Genomic DNA, 19836 nt, shown 5'->3' on the forward strand with positions numbered 1-19836 from the left:
GTTGTCTAAAGCACCAAGCAATTAGTGTTGGCCTAAGTTAACGGAAATTCAACAGTTTAACACTTGACACAGTTATAGTATGTATTCGTGTTTATTTTTGCATAAAGAGGTTACCCCAATCTGGTGGGGAGCAGTGATAGAGAAAGAGAGGTCAGTGGAAACTGGCCATACTGAAGAACAGATGGGACAATACTTCTCAATACGTTTTTGAAAAACATTTTGGAATCATGTGAATCTATTACCTGTTTTAAACATTTGTAAGATTAAGTGGGCCATTTATAATCAGTATGAGACAAAGACATAAAACTATAAATTCATGATAGAATAACTGGATTGAAATTGCTTATGGTTTTATTATGTGCCTTGTAAATTTAGAGTCAGAATCTGAGAATGGAGAGTTAAATTCCAATGAATAGGTGCACATAAACTGACACAAATTGATACTCAATTTTACATTTATCTCATAACTCTTAGATTATAAAAATAATGCATGTTTATTGTGAAAAAAAGAATGGACTGTACCCAGAAGTACAAAGAACATAATCATCTGTAATTATATCACCAAGAGATTTAAAAAAAAAAATTGGTGTACATACTTCTGGTCTTTCCTAAGTAATATATTACACAAAATGTGTGATTTAAAGTCAACAGTGACTAAATTCCAAACCCAGTTTCTCTTACTGAAAGAGAAATAACAGTTGATTTCCGTACTATGGTCATGAGGCTAGGCATTTCACAGGCATTTTCCCTTCATCTTCATTCCAACCCTCTGGATTAAATAGACATTTCTCCCAGTTTATAGAGAAGGAAACTGAAGATCTAAGAACTTAAACAACATTAACATGCCCAAAGGTTCACATCTAATAAGTGGCAAAACCAAGTTCAGAACCATATTTGTCTACTGTAAAAACTGTTGTTTTTTTACTGTACCGTGATGCTGCTCCCATGAGTTTTTTTAAAAAACATGACATACAAAACCCTCCTAGATTATCTTATTATATGTGTTACATCAAATGACAGAAATGGGAAAATCATATACAACTTGCCTTCAGCAGAAAAACCTATATTTGACTTTTTAGTGGTTGAAAAGTATCATGGAATTACTCTTCTTTCATCTGTTAGAATACCCTGTCACCACCATCATCATAGTTGAAAATCAGTGCTACTGCTAGAAGAAATTTATGGCATTAAAAGAACTAAGTGCTGAGTGGAAAATCATGTAAATACAATTTCTTTAGGCATTTATGAAACTACACATTTCTTGGAGTTTGAGTCAGTTTTGCTTTTGAAATGACGAGTCTTTTCTGGAAAAAATAAGATAACATTTATCAATACCTAACATTTTTAAAGCACTGATTGTCTACCAGGCACTATTATTCATTAAATCCCACAACAGCCCTTTGAAGTAAACATTTTTATTTTCTTTCCTAGTTAATAAATGAGAAGGTTGTCACAGGGAGGTCATAGAACTTGCTCAAGATTTACAACCAGTCAGTCAGCTTTGGAGTTCAAGAGCGAGCTCACACAGCCTTGCGTCGGAACACATACCCTTAGCCAGTTCAGTGGACTGCATCCTCGTCTTCTCTGAGAGTTCTTATGGAACCTCTTTCATAGGAAGAATACGTTTAACCCTTTTCCCATTTAGAAAAAAAAGCTCAGCCCACTGCCAGCGCTGCTTTAATTTCACATAAACACGCTCTTTGAGGATGAAGCAAATCTGATTGATTTTCATTGTGAAAAACAAATATAAAAGCTTCTTGGAGTTATTTCTAAACAGAACTAACATCAGAATAGTCTGAATCATCCGAATCGTCAATTTCTGAAAAATTGGATTCATGGAATGAATCTTTGGCCAACAATTGTTTGAGAACGATGGTAACATCACATATAGGAATGCTACATTTTCTAGGACTTGACATTTTCAATGATCAAGAATTTCCATATTTTGTAAATGGAAATACCACTAGTAAAACCAGAATGCTATAAGTAGAATGATATCTTTTGTTTCCAAAGTCAACATACTAGAGCGATCCAAAAATAATAATAAAAGCAAGATAATTCATGGCAAAGTTTTCTCAGGGTAAATGCTGCAAGCACCGCTGGCGAGTATTCTCGGGGCCAATGGGAACAGGGTTAAAGTTGAGGGAAAAACTCCAATATTACGAGATCATGTGATGGAAGGTAGGTATCCACACATTGTTCGTTGTACCTACTACTGCTGGAAACTATTGGATCAGTCGGTGTTCACTCATTTATCTTCTTGCTCCAGGTAAAACTGCTTCAGTGAAAATAATGGCAGATATTCCTGTATTTTGCTTGAATGCTTGTTATTATATGAGAGCTACAACACCTCCTAATTTATTGGTGAGTTTTTAAACGATCTTTCCTGACAATATGGTCAGTGATTTTGGCAGACTGATTTTTAGCAATAACCTCAGGTGGCAAAGTAATAGCCTGTCTGCTCTTTTTGTTCTACCTAGAGATAACATTTTCAAATACACTAACCTGCAGTTTATCAACAGGGGTAAAATGGCATTTTGAGCAAGACAACTCTTAGTGGTGGAGAACAATCCTATAACTGTATGGGATAGTTTAGCACTTCTGCCCTACCCCACCTGCCCCCACCACACATACACATAAACAAAAACACTCCCACACTTTTTCAAATGCCAAGTAGGGGAATGACACAGAACTGCCAGGCTAATGAGTAACCAGTATTGACTGGGTCATTCCCCAAAGGAGAAGCTGCTGACAGCTTACAAGCCCCTTCCATAGTTCCACACTCCATGTGAGCCACAGCTAACACCACGCTGGGACTGTAGCTGGTCAGGATGGTATTTCTGTAGACTGCTTCCTGAAATTTTAAGGGAGAAAGAATTTCTGTTGTTGAAACTGTCACTTACCAGCCAGTTTTGGGAAACCTGCACGTACCAGCTCTTCATACAGGTGCTTGGCCGGGTCAACCGGAGTCATCAGGGTCCCGTGTAGCCAGATTAGCAGAGCCCTGTGGCCATGTTCACGGAAGCTTTCATGTCCTGTGCCAAGCACAAGAGGTCCGAGGTAAAACACCACGAGCTGCTATCTCTTTCCATTGTGATCTCAGTTCCAGCTAAACTTTCTGAATGACTGTGGTTGCTTGCCTGTTGCTCTTCGAAAAAAGCCCTTCCAGTTGCCCTCGCTGTGCTGCTTTATGATGACCAGCATTTGCTTTCCCTCCAGCCCTTGCCATGCACCTGCTGTGCTTGGCATACACCCAAAGGAGTGTACAAGAGAGAGGACAGTTGTGGTGCCTGCCCAGCGGGAACAGTTTTAATGAAATGTGCAACTTCTTATAGACCAGTGCTCTTCAAACTCACAGTGCTTATTTCACCTGGGTATCTTACTAAAATGCAAGTTTGGATTCAGTAGGTCTGGGGTAAGAATCCATGCATCTAACAAACTCCCGGGTGCTGCTGCCACTGCTGCTCCATATTCCCCACTCTGAGCAGCAAGCATGCACCATTCATTCTGCCACTCAGTCTCAAGGAAGCTACTCTGAGGGAAGTTTGCATCCCTGGGCCAGAATTATTCATTTGATAAATACTCACTGCATATCTCAGCCTAGAGAGGCGTTGGGGGAAGTACTGGGATAGGGAGCCACAAAGCCACTGTGGTTCCCAACAGGACTTCACTACAGGCTCCTTGCTCTGAGAGAGTGTGCAGGAGCAGACATGCTGTGCAAGGGAAGGGCCTGAGCTCCGCAGGGGTGAGGGAGAAGTTCACTGGACAGACTGTTACGGAGAGGCGGGCATTTCAGGGAGAGGGAACTGCGTGCTTACAGAATGTACTCCTGGACAAGTCCTCTGTTCCTTTCCTAATCTTGCTCTTGACAAACTAATTTTTCTTAAATACCATCATCAGTCTGTCACTCCTTTGCTCAAAATCCCACAAACTCCCCATTGCCGGTAACCTTACCCTGGATCACAACGTAATTGAATTGTAAATGTCATTGTTATTGTGCCAACTAGATTATAAACTCCATCAAACATGCATGGCTTAGAGAGCTGATGTATCTATCCCTCACCCGGCAGAAAAAAACACTCCAGGCCCTCCATAAAGTTTCCATCAAAACACTTTAACATCCCCCTTATCCTGCTGGCAAGTACTCTGAAGATACACTATATTTTCAAGTCATCTCTTTAAGTCAAGATAGAGTTCCAGGAGGCAACTCAATTTTCCTAAAGACTTCACAGAACACTATAAGCCTAATTAATGACAAAAAAGAAATCTTAACAATAAAAAATTTTTTCTAGTTAGAAACTAGTTAGTATTCAATGTTTTCAATAGATTTTCTTCTATTTTTCACATGAAAATGTATCCTAAGAATGTGCAATACAAAGTCTCATAATTTACTTGTATGTGGTGTAAATAGTGTATGCTCACGGGCTGTGCTTCTGCCATCCCCAGTACCCAGCAATCCCTAATACAAATCAACCCCTGAGCAAGGACACCTTCTCGTCTTAGGATGTCCATGAGAGGGCAGTGTTCTGAATAGAAAACTTCGCCAAGAAACGTGTTGGCTTCGTTGTTTTCAAAGCTAATTAGTTGACTAATGCCAAGTAAACTTTCTATGTTTCCTAGGTTTTCATCTAACCACAAAAAAGCAAAATTAAGGAATCTAGCTGACCTGACCTCACTAATTCTGACAGTTTGAGTCCAGCTGAAATGATTCCATTGTTGGAATCATCTAGCCAAGAAAGCCCTCTGAGTCTGTATTCCCCGTGTCACTCACGTGACAGCCAAGTCTCCCCTAAGGCAGTGTCCTGCAACAACCCTTTCTCCCACACCCACCTGGTTTGAGGAATTCCTCTTTCTGGAACGCAGACTTAAACAGTGAGCCTATTGATTACAGAATAAACCCATTTGCCCCAGGACAGTCTCAAGGAACATAGAAATCAGATTGGCTTCCCACTGACACACCAACTGTTAAATCCTTGCTTCCTTAGTGACCGTCCAGTTGGGAACCTTAATTTCTCTCTAGGCTAAATGCCACATGTTTGATATGGCTCAATAAACATAACCATCCCTTGCAAACTTCAGTTTACTGCAGACCATGAGCGTTCACTTTCTGCAAACCTTAATACCCAAATCACTGGTGTGGACCTAAGCTAGCTGCCCCTATTCCTGGACCCCTTGAAGACTGCGGCTTATTGTGAGTGCCACGAACTTCCTTGGGAGACCTCACAGCAGGAGCCACTGCTGTTCCTAACAGTGAATTCCTCCTGCCCACATCAGCTAGTCCGTACTCACCCGACCACTGCTCCTCGATGGCTCTAATCTGGTCATCTGTAAAGTTCCACGAACGGGCCAGCCTCTGCCACTCATTGGCCTTCAGCTGATGGTAAGCCAGGTCCCAGAGAAGCGTGCGAATATGTCTGGTCTCTGGACTGTGATCTTGCTTGAATGTCAGAGTAAAGCTTGTTGATGGGTCCCTGATGCTCTCATGATGTTCCTAAAGTGAAAATAATTGTATCAGAAGATTTCAGACATGTTCTACTTATTACCTTATTTCAGAGTATATATGTTTTTCAAACATAACTGGTAAGGTGGTAACCGAGACTGTTTTCAATGCCATCTGTCACTGGATCTTTTTTTTTTTTTTTTTTTTTTTTTTGCCATCCAAAATGGAAACAAATGCTTGAAATTAAAAGCTTGGGTACCGTCTGTCTGACATAGGAAATGTAAGGGATTTTGCCTATTGTGTCCCATGCTGCTTAGAACAGAGAGGCTGTCTTGGGAAAGGATGTGTCACAACAACAAAACCATCTTCAATGGCCTTCGTTTGAACCCATACCCCCTTTTCTTCTTTTGGGTATTTGAGGTTCTCATATCGAAGCTTTGATGAGCCCAGATTGGCTGTATCCTTAATAAGACCCCTTAGCTGGTCCCTCATTCATCCTGCTCTCTGGTGAGCATGAGGAGAGCAAACTAGGAGCCTAGCTCAGGATAGGGCTTGGGGAAGAGGTGACCAGCGGGGTGGAGAGGACAGGAGTTGACATCATTTAAAGTCATTGCAGCCAGGCTCAGCCCAACAGCACTATGCCTAGATTGGCATCTTGTTTTCTGACTGTTGAAAGGTTCCTTTTGTCCCTTCTGCAGAATCCACCAGAGTCCTGCAGAATCAAACCACAAACACTGGAGAAAATCACTGAGTGAAAGCAGGCATCGTGGCTTCCTAGAACTGCATGTTGTGCTTATGCCACTAGGAATCCAGGTAATCCTCCTGCAGAAGGTTGCAGATCAGTTAAGGACATGCAGGACACGCGGCCCACCAAGAAGTCTGGGACTTCCTACTTACCTCTCCTTTTTCATGTATAGTGACTTCTATTTTTGTCTTTCACTTAAATAGAGGTGTATCTTAATGAAAATATTCTTGACAACAAGATGGGAATCCAGGCTGGGGCAGGAAATGAACCAAAAGTGTCTAGGACCCTGGGTTTAAAAACTGATGAGAAGAACTTGATGGGCCCCCACCATGGATCCTTCACAGCATCAGCAACCTCCTCCAGGAAGCTCGACAAGGGAAGTGCAATAAGCTCCTCCTGGGAAGCTTGGCCAAGAAGGGCAAAACCTTCCTCTAGTATCTGAACTTTGTGTACAGAAGTTGGAATAGGAATGGGAGGTATGAATTACCCATAATTGTTTCAGAGACTGTAAAAAGCAGGGTCTTCTCCAACCCAGCCTCAGCTTTACTTCCACAGTGCCTAGCTCCCAGGAATTCTACAAGAAGTAAGACTGAGGATGGGGAGCTCCAACAAACTTGGGAACTGCGGGCCACTTCACTTTGTCCTTCTCTCCTCATTCCATCTCCTGAAACAATGATGAATCCAACAAGATCAAAAGCCTAAATGTCACAAGGGAAAGGGAAGAACACAAAATGCTTCTGCATTTATCTTTGTGCGGTAACATTTTTAGTTCTTCAAGAAACTTACGTGGTTTGTGCCTTTCAGGATTGGACTGGGTGGTCCCTTAGGCTTCCATTGAAAAGGGCAGGAGCTTTGGAAAGCCTAGGTCTTTTTCAGCAGCCAGTGAAGCATTAAATAGCTTGCCTGCCAAAACACTGAACTATTTGCAGGAATAACATGAGCCAGAACTGGTGGAAATTAAAATAACATAAGCCAGGTTTTAGGAAGCTCCCATTTGCCTCTGAACCACTGAATTTAATAATGGATGATTGGGTGGTTAGGTTAATGGATAAATGGATATGAGAGAGGAAATTTAAATCATATATTTAATCCATTTACTAGGAACCATTTTATATTAGGCGAGGATATAAACTTGTTCAATGAACAAAGAGAATTTAAAATAATAAATGCATTTGGTTAAAAAAAATGTTTAAAGATGTATCTTAAAAAACAAGTATTTCTCTCACTCCAGACCCCAGGACCCCAATTGTCACCAGAGTTAACAACTCTTACCATTTCTGGGGGTCTCCTTTAGCTATATTCATGTATTATATATGGTTTTCAAAGTATACCTAACTCTTATGTCTTAAAGATTCATTAGGAAAGAAAGCATATTCATTTGGTGGGAAAGTAATTTATTCTCATCTACCCAAAAGAATTTTTAAAAAGCTATCAGGAATTAAAAATAGAACCAATGAATATTTCTATTTCCAAAGAAAATGTGAAAGCAAGTTAAAGAGAAAGAGAAAAGATGGAACTTGGTAAAGTTGTCTTCAATAAAATACAATGATAATTTAAGAAATTGAGCCTGAGGATAGGAAAAGAGGAAGAGGTAAAGGGAGGAGATGGAAGAACATAGAAATATGAGCAATGGGAGAGAAGAAACAGAGAGTTCCAATTGTTAAAAAGTTTTACAAGCAAAGCACTTTTTTTTATTTTGTTTTACAGGCAAGAAAAGTTGCAAGGAGGATGGTGTGACCTTTAAAAGAATCCATATATATCAAGACTACCAAGCTAATTAAACAGGATTGTGAGAGAGAAGGAGATGAGTAAATGCTTTTTGCTTTAAGGATTTAAGGGAAATTTCCCAGGACTGGCCAGGTGGACAGCAATCCAGGTTAGTAGAAACTCAGGGTGGGCCCCAAGTGATTAGGGCCTGAATTCTGGAGCTAACACATTGGGTCAGGGGTAGCCAGGCAGCCTAGAATGGAAACAACACATCACTATAAGAATGGTGCCTGGCAGTGCCATTCTTGCCTGAGGGCATAGAGTTGAATCTTGCAGGGGAGGGCAGTCTACTGAGAAGCTGCATGGGTAGCAGATATCAGAGGAAATAAAAATGAAAGAATAGCAAAAAGAATGACTTACAGACAAGGTTTTTTGTTTTCTTAGATGAATAAGATTTTCGTGACTCTCACAGAATACTTGAGTGCCCGAAAGCCTTCACAGCAGTGTGTTGAAAACTGCCGAGCCACAGAAAGGAGTTTTTTTAACCACTCATTTGTGCTTCTGGGAATAGCTCATGGCCAGACTGTGGACAGAGGGAACAACCAGGCGTCACCCATCAGGGGCTCACACGCTAGGCCCGTTATAGCTGGCCTGGTCAATGCCACTTGGCCCTAGTGAACTCTACGCACTCTCAATTCTGACGTCTGATGTCCACAAAGGAAGAGGCAGCTGTTCATTCCATGAATGGGGGCAGCACAAGACAGAAGGGACAGTTATAATTGTACTGACCAGGGCTCTGCTTATTAGAGCAAAGAATGGCACAGACCCCCCATTGCCCCTGCACGAAGATGGGTGTTGCCAGGAAAGCCCCTGCTGTGCTGTGATCATCCTTCCTTACCTCTCTCCAGGCGTAGTATCTCTCTGCTTTAATGAGCATGTCCACCACAAGGCTATGGTTGCTCCTGGAGGCCACAGCCAGGGCAGTCTTTCCTTGCTAAAATTAAAAAAGAAAAAAAATGCAGGTGGTATGGCCTAGTGATTAGGAGCTCTAGTTTCGGAACAAGGGGGCCTGGGTTCAAATCTTGATTCTACCAGCCCATGCTGGGTAAACTTAGGCCAGTCCTTTGCTTCTTTGGGTCTTTATAACTACCCCATAGTGGAGTGGTCAGGGGTAAATGTGATAATGCATATAAAGCCTTTAGAACCTGTGCCACCCTGAATATTTCCTAGCCTCTTTTGCAGTTAGTTATGTGACCTAAGTTCTGGCCAATGGTCTGTAAATAGAAGTGGGACATGCAACTTCTGGGAAGTATCTTTAAACAGAAGAGGGATGAATGGCATTTTCCTTCTTTTCTTCTCCCTCCTGAGTGGAATGCTGACATGATGGCAGGAGCCTGAACAGCCACTTTAGACCAGGAAGAAGAAGCCATGTTTTGAGGAGCATTGAGTAATAAGACAGAAAAGGGCTGGATCTTATTAAGAATAATATCGGGGCCGGGCGCGGTGGCTCACGCTTGTAATCCCAGCACTTTGGGAGGCCGAGGCGGGCGGATCACGAGGTCAGGAGATCGAGACCATAGTGAAACCCCGTCTCTACTAAAAAAAATACAAAAAAATTAGCCGGGCGTGGTGGCGGGCGCCTGTAGTCCCAGCTACTCGGAGAGGCTGAGGCAGGAGAATGGCGTGAACCCGGGAGGCAGAGCTTGCAGTGAGCCGAGATCGGGCCACTGCACTCCAGCCTGGGTGACAGAGCGAGACTCCGTCTCAAAAAAAAAAGAATAATATCAATAATGGCAACCCTGGTAATTCATAGGTCACTGGACCCCTAACTATAATTTTTTTCTATTATGCCATACTGCCTCTCACCAAGGGTGAGTGAGAGGTTTGAATCTTAAACAAATGGAATGACCAACAAGGGCTGTTCTGGATATAATTTTGGGAATGAACTGCCTGGAGTCCACATGGTATCTTAGATGAATTACAAAAAGATACACTTTTCTCAAGATGGACAGAGCTCAAAGCCAGGGCATAGAGCTTTGCAAGCAGAATCCTCTGGATTTCATAGAGTGCACCACTTCAACATCTAAATATTTTTCCCTGAGCAAAGGATGGTGGTTCTCATTTGCTTTTCAAATGACCCATGAAGAATTGGCTCAGAAAACAATTAAAATTAATGGCCAGAAATGACCCAAGAAGAAGTTCCAATCTTAGGAACCCTTATGGGTCCAGAAATATATCCCAAGTATTATCTTACATGGTTAGATATTTGCAACAAGTGCAATTCCCACCAACATAAATGATTTGGTTCTTAGTCTAGGCACTAAGACCCAGGCGAGCAGGAAAATTAGGGCTGAAAGTAATCAGCCTCTAATCAAAAGAGACAGTAATGAAATTAGGAAGAACTGCATTTTGCAGGCATTTAGCAAGCCTCTAATTGTATGCTGTCTACATTCTGGCTTGTAGAGCCATTTGAATCACTATAATTAGCCTGCTTTGAGAAGGCAGCATTCTGAGAGCCAGTTTCCAAGTTCATAGGAAAATCTTCCAAGGGAATATATGCTGGAGTGAAAATCCAAACACTTCAGCCCTTAGGGGTTGGGAGGTAGCATGGATAGAAGATTCTCTGAGAGCTTTTTGACACCTCAGGCCAAGAGGGCAAGCAGAGAACAAGCTGCTGGGAAAGTCAAATTTATACCAAACTTTGATTCCTTATTTCCTAACCAGACCCTAACATGGTTCTAGAAACACTTTTCTTTGGCAAAAAAAAAAAAAAAAAAAAAATTGTGGGAGCCAATAGAAAAGATATTTTTTATTCATTAATTAACTATGTATTGGGTGCCAACTATGTGCCAGACCTTGAAAAGAAAGGAGAAGAAGGGAAATCTGGGAAAATCAAATCATGAGGCCCAGTAAACTGTGAGCTCTTGTTTTGAAAACAAAGTCAAATGGTAGCATTGACTGTGTTTACTGGAATATCTAGTCCACTAAGCACCTGGGACCCCAACATAAATCCCTGCCCAATGCTATAGATTTCGTACCCACAGAATGGCTTTGGGGGTATTAAGTATTCAAGAAAAAGTAGAATAAATTACAAAACAACGGCATTAGAAAATACTAAGGCTAAATGTTAAACCAAATTAACCAGGCACAACTGGTGAAAGTGGTGGAATTCCACACAAGTGATAACATTATGGGTTGTGTTCCTTCCTTAAGCTTTTCTATGTGTTCTAAATTGTCCACAGTGGGCCTGTGTTATTTTTTTTTTTTGAGACGGAGTTTTGCTCTTTCACCCAGACTGGAGTGCATTGGCACGATCTCAGCTCACTGCAACCTCCGCCTTCTGGTTTCAAGTGATTCTTCTGCCTCAGCCCCCCGTGTAGCTGGGATTACAGGCGCCCACCACCACACCCGGCTGATTTGTGTATTTTTAGTAGAGACAGGGTTTCACCATATTGGTCAGGCCGGTCTTAAACTCCTGACCTCATGATCTGCCCGCCTCGGCCTCCCAAAGTGCTGAGATTACAGGCGTGAGCCACCACGCCCAGCTGGCCTGTGTTACTTTTTTTATGATCAGAAAAAAAAAAAAAAACCTAATTTTAGAAACTGACACACAGAGAAAAGTAAAATAACATGTAACTACTTTAGATCCTATACATGTAAAATGGATGATTTTGAACTAGAGTAGGGTGGACTCAGGCTGGCACTGTAATTAGGGAGGTGCTGGCTATTGAACTGTTGGGTAAAAATAAGGAAGGGAAAACTGCAAGTTTCAGAAGCAGTCATCTTTGCTGACAGTTGTAGCAAAGCACCAGATGACAAAGCAGCCACTACTTGGGTTTGAAGCCAGCTCTGCCTCTTACTATGTGTGTGATCCAATGTCATCAGAATCTCTCCAACCTGCTCTTGAAAACTGGAGTAATTTTGTCCACCTCACTGAGATGTGAGGATTGAAGTAATATGGCCTGCGCGAGCACCTGACAGGGCTGTACCCAGGGGCCTCCTGTATAACATTCAGTAAAGCTGGAACCTAACACAGCTCTCTGACAACCCTCCGGAGCTTAGCCTGCATTACTGCACCACTTGAAAGAAACAAAATTGTCCTTCTTTAAAAACAAGTTTACACAATAGCCAAAAGGTAGACGCAACCCAGATGTCCATCGATGGATGAATGAATAAACAAAATGTGGTATAGACATACAATGAAATGTTATTTAGCCTTAAAAAGAAATGAAATTCTGACACATGCTACGACATAGATAAACCTTGAAGACGTTATGCTAAGTGAACTAAGCCAGTCACAAAAAGGCAAATACCATGTGATTCCACTTATATGAGGTACTTAGAGTGGTCAAATACATAGAAACAGAAAGTAGAATGGTGGTTCGCAGGGGCTGGGAGAAGGAAAAAATGGCAAGTTATTGAACAAGTATAAAGTTTCACTTTTGCAAGATGAAAGTTTTGGAGACCAATTGCATAACAATGTGAATATACTTAACCATACTGAACTATATACATAAAAATGGTTAAGACAGTGTTTATGTATGTGTATTTTACCACAAATTTTTTAATTTAAAAAAAAAACAAGTTTAGACATATGTAAAGTCATTCATTGCAGCTATGTTTATAAGAGCAAAACCTTAGGAACAACTTAAATGTCAATCAACTGAGGACTAGTTGAACAAGTTGTGATATGTCTGTGCCACTCTATACTATGCAGCTCTAAAAAAAAAAAAAAAAGAATGAAGAAACTCTCCATGTAGTAATATCTCCACTTAATAATGCTAAAAAAGCTAAATGCAGAACAGTATACTAGTTATAGGTATGCCGTCAGTGTCTAAAAAGGATGGAGGAAGGGAATAAGAGTAAAATGTGTTTATGTTTGCTTGCATATGCATAAAAAACTCTGGAAGGAACAGAAATAATTTATAATAGTGGATACATATAAGCAGGGTAGTATGGTAACCAGACAAGTAGGAACACGGGTGGGTGGGAAATTTTTACTGTTAAACCCTTACTAATTATATTCTTTTATTTTTGGACCATATGAATCTATGATCTTTTCAGAATTTGAATTTCAAAACACATATTTGTTCTTCAGAGTAAAAATTCTTACTGACATAGCTCAACCAAAATTGGGATATTTTACTGACTATGAAGATGCATCATTTCTCCAGTTTGTGCCCATTTCACAAAGGATATTCCAATACCGCTGCTCAAGGCTGACATCCAATGGGAAGTTCTTAGCAAACATCTCAGCTGAATGGAGTAAAGTCCATGCACTTACCTTGTCAACAGCCTTCAAGTCACAGCCCGCCTTCAGCAGGGTTTCCACCAGTTCCACATTTCCACGATCAGCAGCTACATGCAGAGGGGTTTGCTGCTTCTGCCATGAAATTAAGGAGGCGAACAAACTTGGATGGTGAAAAGACAAATGGAAAGTATAGCCATCCTATTTAGGCTCAAGGGAAAACACAGGTCATACATTTTTTAACGGATACTGGGGCATTCATTGCAGTATTTGCAATACTGAAAAACTGAAAGGAAATTACGTGTTTAACAAGGAGACTCACTAGATAAATTATGATACATCTGTATATTGGAATAATAGGCAACCATTAAAAATTATTTTTTAAAAAATGATTTCAATATTGGGTACCTAAAGTAGTCGAAGGTATAGAGACAGAAAGTAGAATGGTGGTTCCCAGGAGCTGGAGGAGGAGGGAATGGGAAGTTACTGTTTAATAGATATAAGATTTCAGCTTGGGAAGATGAAAAATGTTCTGGAGATGGATGGTGGTGATATTATACCAAATGAATGTAATTAATGCTGCTGAACTGTACACTTAAGATGGTTAAAATGGTGGATTTTGTTATGTCTATTTTACTACAATAAAAATTATTTTGAAGATTTTTTGAAAATAAAAAATTCTTTTGATATAATGTTTGAAACTTTAGGAAATGATACTATCTAGTTGAGCTTGATTTAATGAAAAATACACACAGAGAAAGAGAAGAAAATACAGTACAGAAAAATGCTAATGATAAGGTCTAGATGAAGGGATTAGTTTATTTTTATTGCCTTCTCAATGCATTTCTGTTCTCTAAATTTTCTACATTGTAATGTATAAAGGAGTCCAAGACTTCTAATTTCCTTCTGGAGTAATCATTTTCCTATCAAGAGGATAAGAGTTTCAAAAGAAATATCTGAAATCACAAGAAAATCACCCATCTTAACCTCTCACCAAAAGGAATGCAGATGTGAAGAGATTTCTAAAATATTAGGGCAGAGAGGAGCCTTAGATGTGATCTAGCCCAACTCCTTAACCAGAAAGGGAAGCAACTACCCCAGGCTCACAGAGCTGGGCAATGGCATGTGGCCCACTACTCTTCCTTACCAGAGCACAGGGCCAATATGCTGGGGATATTACCAAAAAACATTTATATATTTATTTATATTTTAATTTTTTTCTTAGAGACAGTTTCTTACTCTGTCACTCAGACTGGAGTGCAGTAGCATGATAGTAGCTCACTGTAACCTCGAACTCCTGGGCTCAAGCAATCCTCCCTTCTCAGTTTCCTGAGTAGCTGAGACTACAGGATCTACTAATTTTTTTTTGTTTGTTTGTTTTTGTTTTTGTTTTTGTTTTTTTGGAGAGATGAGGTCTCACTATGTTGCCCAGGCTGGTTTCAAACTCCTGGCCTCAGGCAATCCTCCTATCTTGGCCACCCAAATTGTTGGGATTACAGGTGTGACCCAAAACACTTGGCCTCCAAAAAGCATTTCTTTTTTTTTTTTTTTCTTGAGATGGAGTCTCACTCTGTTGCCCAGATTGGAGTGCAGTGGTGTGATCTCAGTTCACTACAACATCCACCTCCTGGGTTCAAGCAATTCTTCTGCCTCAGTCTCCCAAGTAGCTGGGATTACAGGCGCCCAGCTAATTTTTTGCATTTTTAGTAGAGACAGGGTTTCACTATGTTGGCCAGGCTTGTCTCAAACTCCTGACCTCGTGATCCGCCCGCCTCGGCCTCCCAAAGTGCTGGGATTACAGGCATGAGCCACCGCACCCGGCCCCAAAAAGCATTTCTTAAAGACTCACCTTCAAATGGCAGTGTGTCTAGGTGTTTGTCATTCAAGACATTACACTTATACTGACAAACCTATCAAAGATCTGTACCAACATGGAACAGAGGTGAAAATGCAATGTATCAAATGCAACAAAACCCATTTTTTTTTTTTTTTTTTTTTTTTTTTTTTGAGACGGAGTCTCGCTCTGTCGCCCAGGCTAGAGTGCAGTGGCGCAATCTCGGCTCACTGCATTTTAACAATACTGCTACAAGTCTAGAAGGCAAGAAATGCACTAAAACATTAAGAGTTATCTTTCTTTGCTGGGGACTTCAAACACATTAAGTTTTTTAGCTTATATTTTTAATTTTACATACATATTTTATATTTAAAATATAAAATTTCCTATTTTTTATGTGTATTCTTGGTCTAATAAACAAATTAAAGTGATGAAGTCTGGTTCTGAAAAAGGATAGCAAGCCTAACAAACACTCCTTCCCTAGAGTACATCTAGCCAGTTCTGTGAGCACGAGGCTCTGTCTCCGTATTTAGCAAAGATTTTGTCCATTGGGAAAGATTTTAGATATTAACACAGTTGAATGCATAAGTATGTTTAATAACAAGAGGAGATTGGTTTTTTCCCCAGAAAAACTTTTGGGATAGGTAAAGGCAGGGGAGGAGGCTAGGTTCCCTGGAGGAGAGAAGGGACAGAAGTACAGGTAAATCTTTATTCAGCTCAGAGCAAAATTGAGCTCATAGGTGGGAATTGGAGGAGACTGCAGAGGTCTGAGTCAATGCTCTGGTTTCACAGTGCATTAGGACAGGCAGGCATGCCCACTGCACCGTGGCTCCTCCCTAGCCGGAGGGGCACCGCAGAGGCTTCTCTGGGAAGAGGCAGCCAGAAGGTCTCATCTGGCCTCAGGACCCTGGAAAGGCTCCTCTTCCCACTCCCCTACATATCCTGGAAGAGGGCAGGCCAGCCCAAGAAGAGCCCCAGAGAGCAGGCACATTCAGTGCCCACCCCCATTCTCTTCATCATTCCGCTGCGGCATTCCCATTTCCAGCCAGTGATGGATTGCTTTAACGAGTCATTTGATTCTGCTCCAGTTGACTGAACTGGGGGTGATTTTTCTTTTATTCCAAGAGGACTCTTTTGCCTTTAGGTAAAGAGAAGACACATTTGCTGTCTTTAATATAGAAACAAAGCTTCCTTCTTGTGGGGGAAAGGCTCCCTGCCAATTACAATATTTCACTCTGGGGGAGTGGCTTTTGATTTAAAGAGCCTCTGGCCATTTAGTTCTGAGCTACTGTTTTTCTATCAAAAATGCTGGGCCTGTTAAACATGAAGGATTTAATCATGCACTGGCTGAACTCCAGTTGTGTAGCCGAGAAAGACAAAAGTATGTGTGTGGTCATGGGGATGGAGTGAGAGTTACAGAAGGAAAAGGATAAAAAGGATGCACATGTTCCTCCCAGGAATTTTTAGGTACCTTGAACTTGATCAAAACTCCCCATAAACACACACTGTGTTGAAACTAAGAAAAGAGACCCTCCAGGCTCTGGTTTGCCTGGCTTACCTGATTTAAGATGTCAATATCATGCTGTGCGCTTAATAAACTGTTTACAACCGTGATGTGGTTGTTGATAACAGCTAAATGAAGAGGGGACTCCTTAGGCTGCAGAGAGAAATAAAAATTTCAAATCCAGAAGGTTCTGGCTTCAACATTCAAATCAAAAAGCCACTCATTTCAGCAGCTATTTCCTGATGATCTCCCAAGTACTGAAACTGCCCATCCCAGTGGTGACCCTTAGTAAGTGTTCAGCATTTATTGTCATCCCAAGGCTTTGAAACAAACTCGCTCCCCAGCAATCAGCCCACCCCCTTTGTTCTTTCTGGAACAACATACTAAGCACCTACTATGGGCCAAGCTCTTTTCAGGTTGCTAGGGATTTAGTGTGAACAAAGCTCATTCTCAGGGATCTTCCAATCTAGTCGGGTAAGCAAATATTAATTTTTTTAAGTCACACAAATACAGTATACAATTAAGTGCTTTGGAAGTAGAAGAGCCAGTGTGGGGATAGGGGGAAGGCTGACCTTTCAGGAGGTCAGAAAAGACTTTTCTGAAGAACTGACATTTAAGCTCAAATATGAAGGATAAGTAAGTGTTAAAGAGGCTGAACCATAGGACTTCTCAGAGCCTTCAAAAAGCTAAAGGGCAATAAGAGTAGCCACAAGGGCAAAATCGTTGCATATTTGGAATTTCCTGAATTGATTTGCTCTGGAGCCCCGACTCCTTAGTGTGCCCTGTAGGACTGGTGTCCCCCTTACTAAGGGGCACCATCCTCATGCTCAGCTCTCTCCTCATAGCGTCCAGCCACAGGGTGGTCACCAAGCCCTCTGCAGCTTTGTGGCTAAACCACCTGTCTTCCCAGCCACAGCCCTTCATGGAGCCCCTGGCCCCTCTCACTTATCCCAACCACTGGCTTCTTACCCGACCCTGCTAAACCGCAGGGCCTATGTCTACCCCCGACACTTTGCCTCCAGGCTCCCATGCTGCTGCAGTCCCACCCAGCTGCCACTGGCCTGTGGAGACATGAGAGGAGACATGCCCCCAGGAGTAGAGACGGCAGCTGAGAAGGGAGAAAAGGGAGGGAAGAAGCAACAAAGGGAAGTGAGGGCAGAAGCGATTAAGGCATGAGAGAGAGGGAGGTGAGGGGCATCCAGCATGATAAGGGAGGCGGCGGGGGGGTACCAGGGGAAGGTGGACAGGGGTGTGACAGCAAGGGCTGAAGATCCAGTGACATTGTGCAGATCAGGAGCCGAGCTGAGTGTGGAGCGGGTGGCGAGAAGGAACAGGCACCTACGAGGGTGAGTGATTAGGACAAGTGCAGCGTCGCTCAAGTGGAATAGCTGATACTAATGATACGCACCAGACACACTCAGCACATTCTCATTGTGGTGCTTATTACACACTCACTTCCCCAACTGTTTCTTTTATTTTTTTTTTTTCAGAGATGGGGTCTCACTCTGTTGCCCAGGCTAGAGGGCAATGGAGCCATCGTCATTCACTGTAACCTGAAACTCCTGGGTTCAAGTGAACCTCCCACTTCAGCCTCCCAAGTAGCTGGGGCTACAGGCATGCACCACTGTGCCTGGCTAATTTTTAAATTTTTGTAGAGATGGGGTCTTGCCATGTTGCCCAGGCTGCCCTAACAGTTTATACTCTGTTTTAGACACCAGGCTGATAGTTTTTCAGAAACCATGTCAATAACCCTAGACATTTGATATCATATTCCCCACTTCATACATGAGACACAAAGAGGATCAGCAACTTCCACAAGGCCATGCAGCAAGGAAGTGGCAGAGACAGGACTTGAACCCAGACCTTTCTCACTCTGCCATCTGCACCAGGCTCTGTCTCAGGAGATGGGGGTACATGGATGGAAGAGAGACCATAGCGAGTTGGCAAGAGCGTCACCAGCAGATGGAGGGAGGGGAGACGAGGGGACAGGTAGAAGACCACAGCTGAGTAAGTCAGAGACTGTCGGAGGCCAGCAAGGGTCAAAGCAGACAGATGATGTGAGCGGGGCTATGGGAGCAGCACGAAAGGAAGAATTTTTGTGTAGGTCTCTTCTGCCCAGGAATAACCTCCTTGAGGCACTAAGTGTGAAAAACGAGAAAGCATCCCACATTGCAAAGAAGTGGGCATTGGCCTTCTTGCTGGGGCCACCCGCCTCGCAGGGGCGCAGCTCCTCCTGAAAAACAGGAAGTGTCCTTGGACTGAACCAGGTAAGTTCAGAGCCAATTCCCCCAACACCATGCTCCAAAAACTGACATGGTTTAAATCACATCCCTCCTCTTGAGTTAATACAATAAATAGTAACGGCTCAGCAAGATCAGAGGAAATCATATTCTCAATGGAGAAATGAAAATAGAGTGGAAAAATAGAGGCATGTTTCTTGTTTAATTCCAGCACAGAGGGCCTTTGTTAATTCTGCCAAAGCCAATTCAAACGTCAGAAAACCTAAATCAGTATAAAGAATTGACTTTCAAAAGAAAAACAAGAACATTCAGTGAAGGGAGAAAAATTATCACTCTTCTTGATATGTACAGCTGCTTCATTATTTTCCCAGACTGATAAAATTAATACAAGAGTAACGGCATCTCTAGACATATGAGAAAGCTTTTTTGCAGCAAATACCAATATTTAAAACACAAAGCTTTCATTTTGTTCAGGAACTTCAATGACTTTCTAAAATTTATCCCTCGGATTTTATTTCTCAGGATTAAGACTCAGCCTCCAAAAGAAGTCAGCCAGCCTTCCCAGAAAGAATTCCTCCCTTGTGAAACATTTCATCTCCTACACATATCTGCAAGGGGCAGCTCCTTGGCACAGCTAACCTCACGGCGCCAGGACCAAAGCCCATGTCATTGGAACAAACTCACTTCCACTTTCTGGTGCAGATCAACGTTCTCACTGAGAAGGAAGTTGACAAGGGATGCATGGCCGTTCCTGGTTGCTATCTGCAAACTACTGATATTGAGCTGCAAGAGACAATAGAGAGGACAGGGAGGAACTCCCATTATAATTCAGCATGTTTTCTGGTGTTTATGACATGGTAATCAGTTAATACAATGAAATAGTACAACTACAGTCGTGCATCACATAACAGTGATTTGGTCAATGACAGACCTGCAGTGGTCCCATAAGATTACAATGGAACTGAAAAATTCCTATGGCACAAGTACTTAACTATGTCACTATGTTACTACGCTGTACAGATTTGTAGCCTAGGAGCAATAGATATACCATATAGTGTGTTGTAGGCTGTACCATCTAGGTTTGTGTAAGTACACTCTATTTATGTTTACACAATGAA

The 19836-nt window shown here is 41.9% G+C and overlaps 2 protein-coding genes across 4 annotated transcripts in view; one reads left to right on the forward strand and one right to left on the reverse strand.

The window, feature by feature from the left end:
* POC5 (POC5 centriolar protein) overlaps positions 1–13798 on the forward strand; it is a 52902-nt gene extending 39104 nt beyond the window's left edge. Inside the window, exons 13-15 of one of the 3 annotated variants that reach the window (XR_010117046.1) lie at positions 2270–5380; positions 6139–8061; positions 12957–13798. The gene's annotated coding sequence lies outside the window, so the exon portion shown is untranslated. Of the gene's footprint in view, positions 1–2269; positions 5381–6138; positions 8062–12956 lie in introns of those variants that run through there. The other 2 variants (XR_008652419.2, XR_008652420.2) reach the window with 2 other exon arrangements.
* Positions 73–19836, reverse strand: part of ANKDD1B (ankyrin repeat and death domain containing 1B) — a 60283-nt gene continuing 40519 nt past the window's right edge. The window contains exons 8-14 of the mRNA XM_055252259.2: positions 19403–19501; positions 16533–16631; positions 13177–13275; positions 8791–8886; positions 5290–5491; positions 2904–3035; positions 73–1304 (exon numbers count right to left, since the gene is read on the reverse strand). Of these exons, the coding sequence (XP_055108234.1) occupies positions 1243–1304; positions 2904–3035; positions 5290–5491; positions 8791–8886; positions 13177–13275; positions 16533–16631; positions 19403–19501 (789 nt within the window). The 3' untranslated portion in view covers positions 73–1242. The remainder of the gene's footprint in view (positions 1305–2903; positions 3036–5289; positions 5492–8790; positions 8887–13176; positions 13276–16532; positions 16632–19402; positions 19502–19836) is intronic.

This window comes from Symphalangus syndactylus, chromosome 18 (assembly GCF_028878055.3).
Source record: "Symphalangus syndactylus isolate Jambi chromosome 18, NHGRI_mSymSyn1-v2.1_pri, whole genome shotgun sequence".
Classification (NCBI taxonomy): domain Eukaryota; kingdom Metazoa; phylum Chordata; class Mammalia; order Primates; family Hylobatidae; genus Symphalangus; species Symphalangus syndactylus.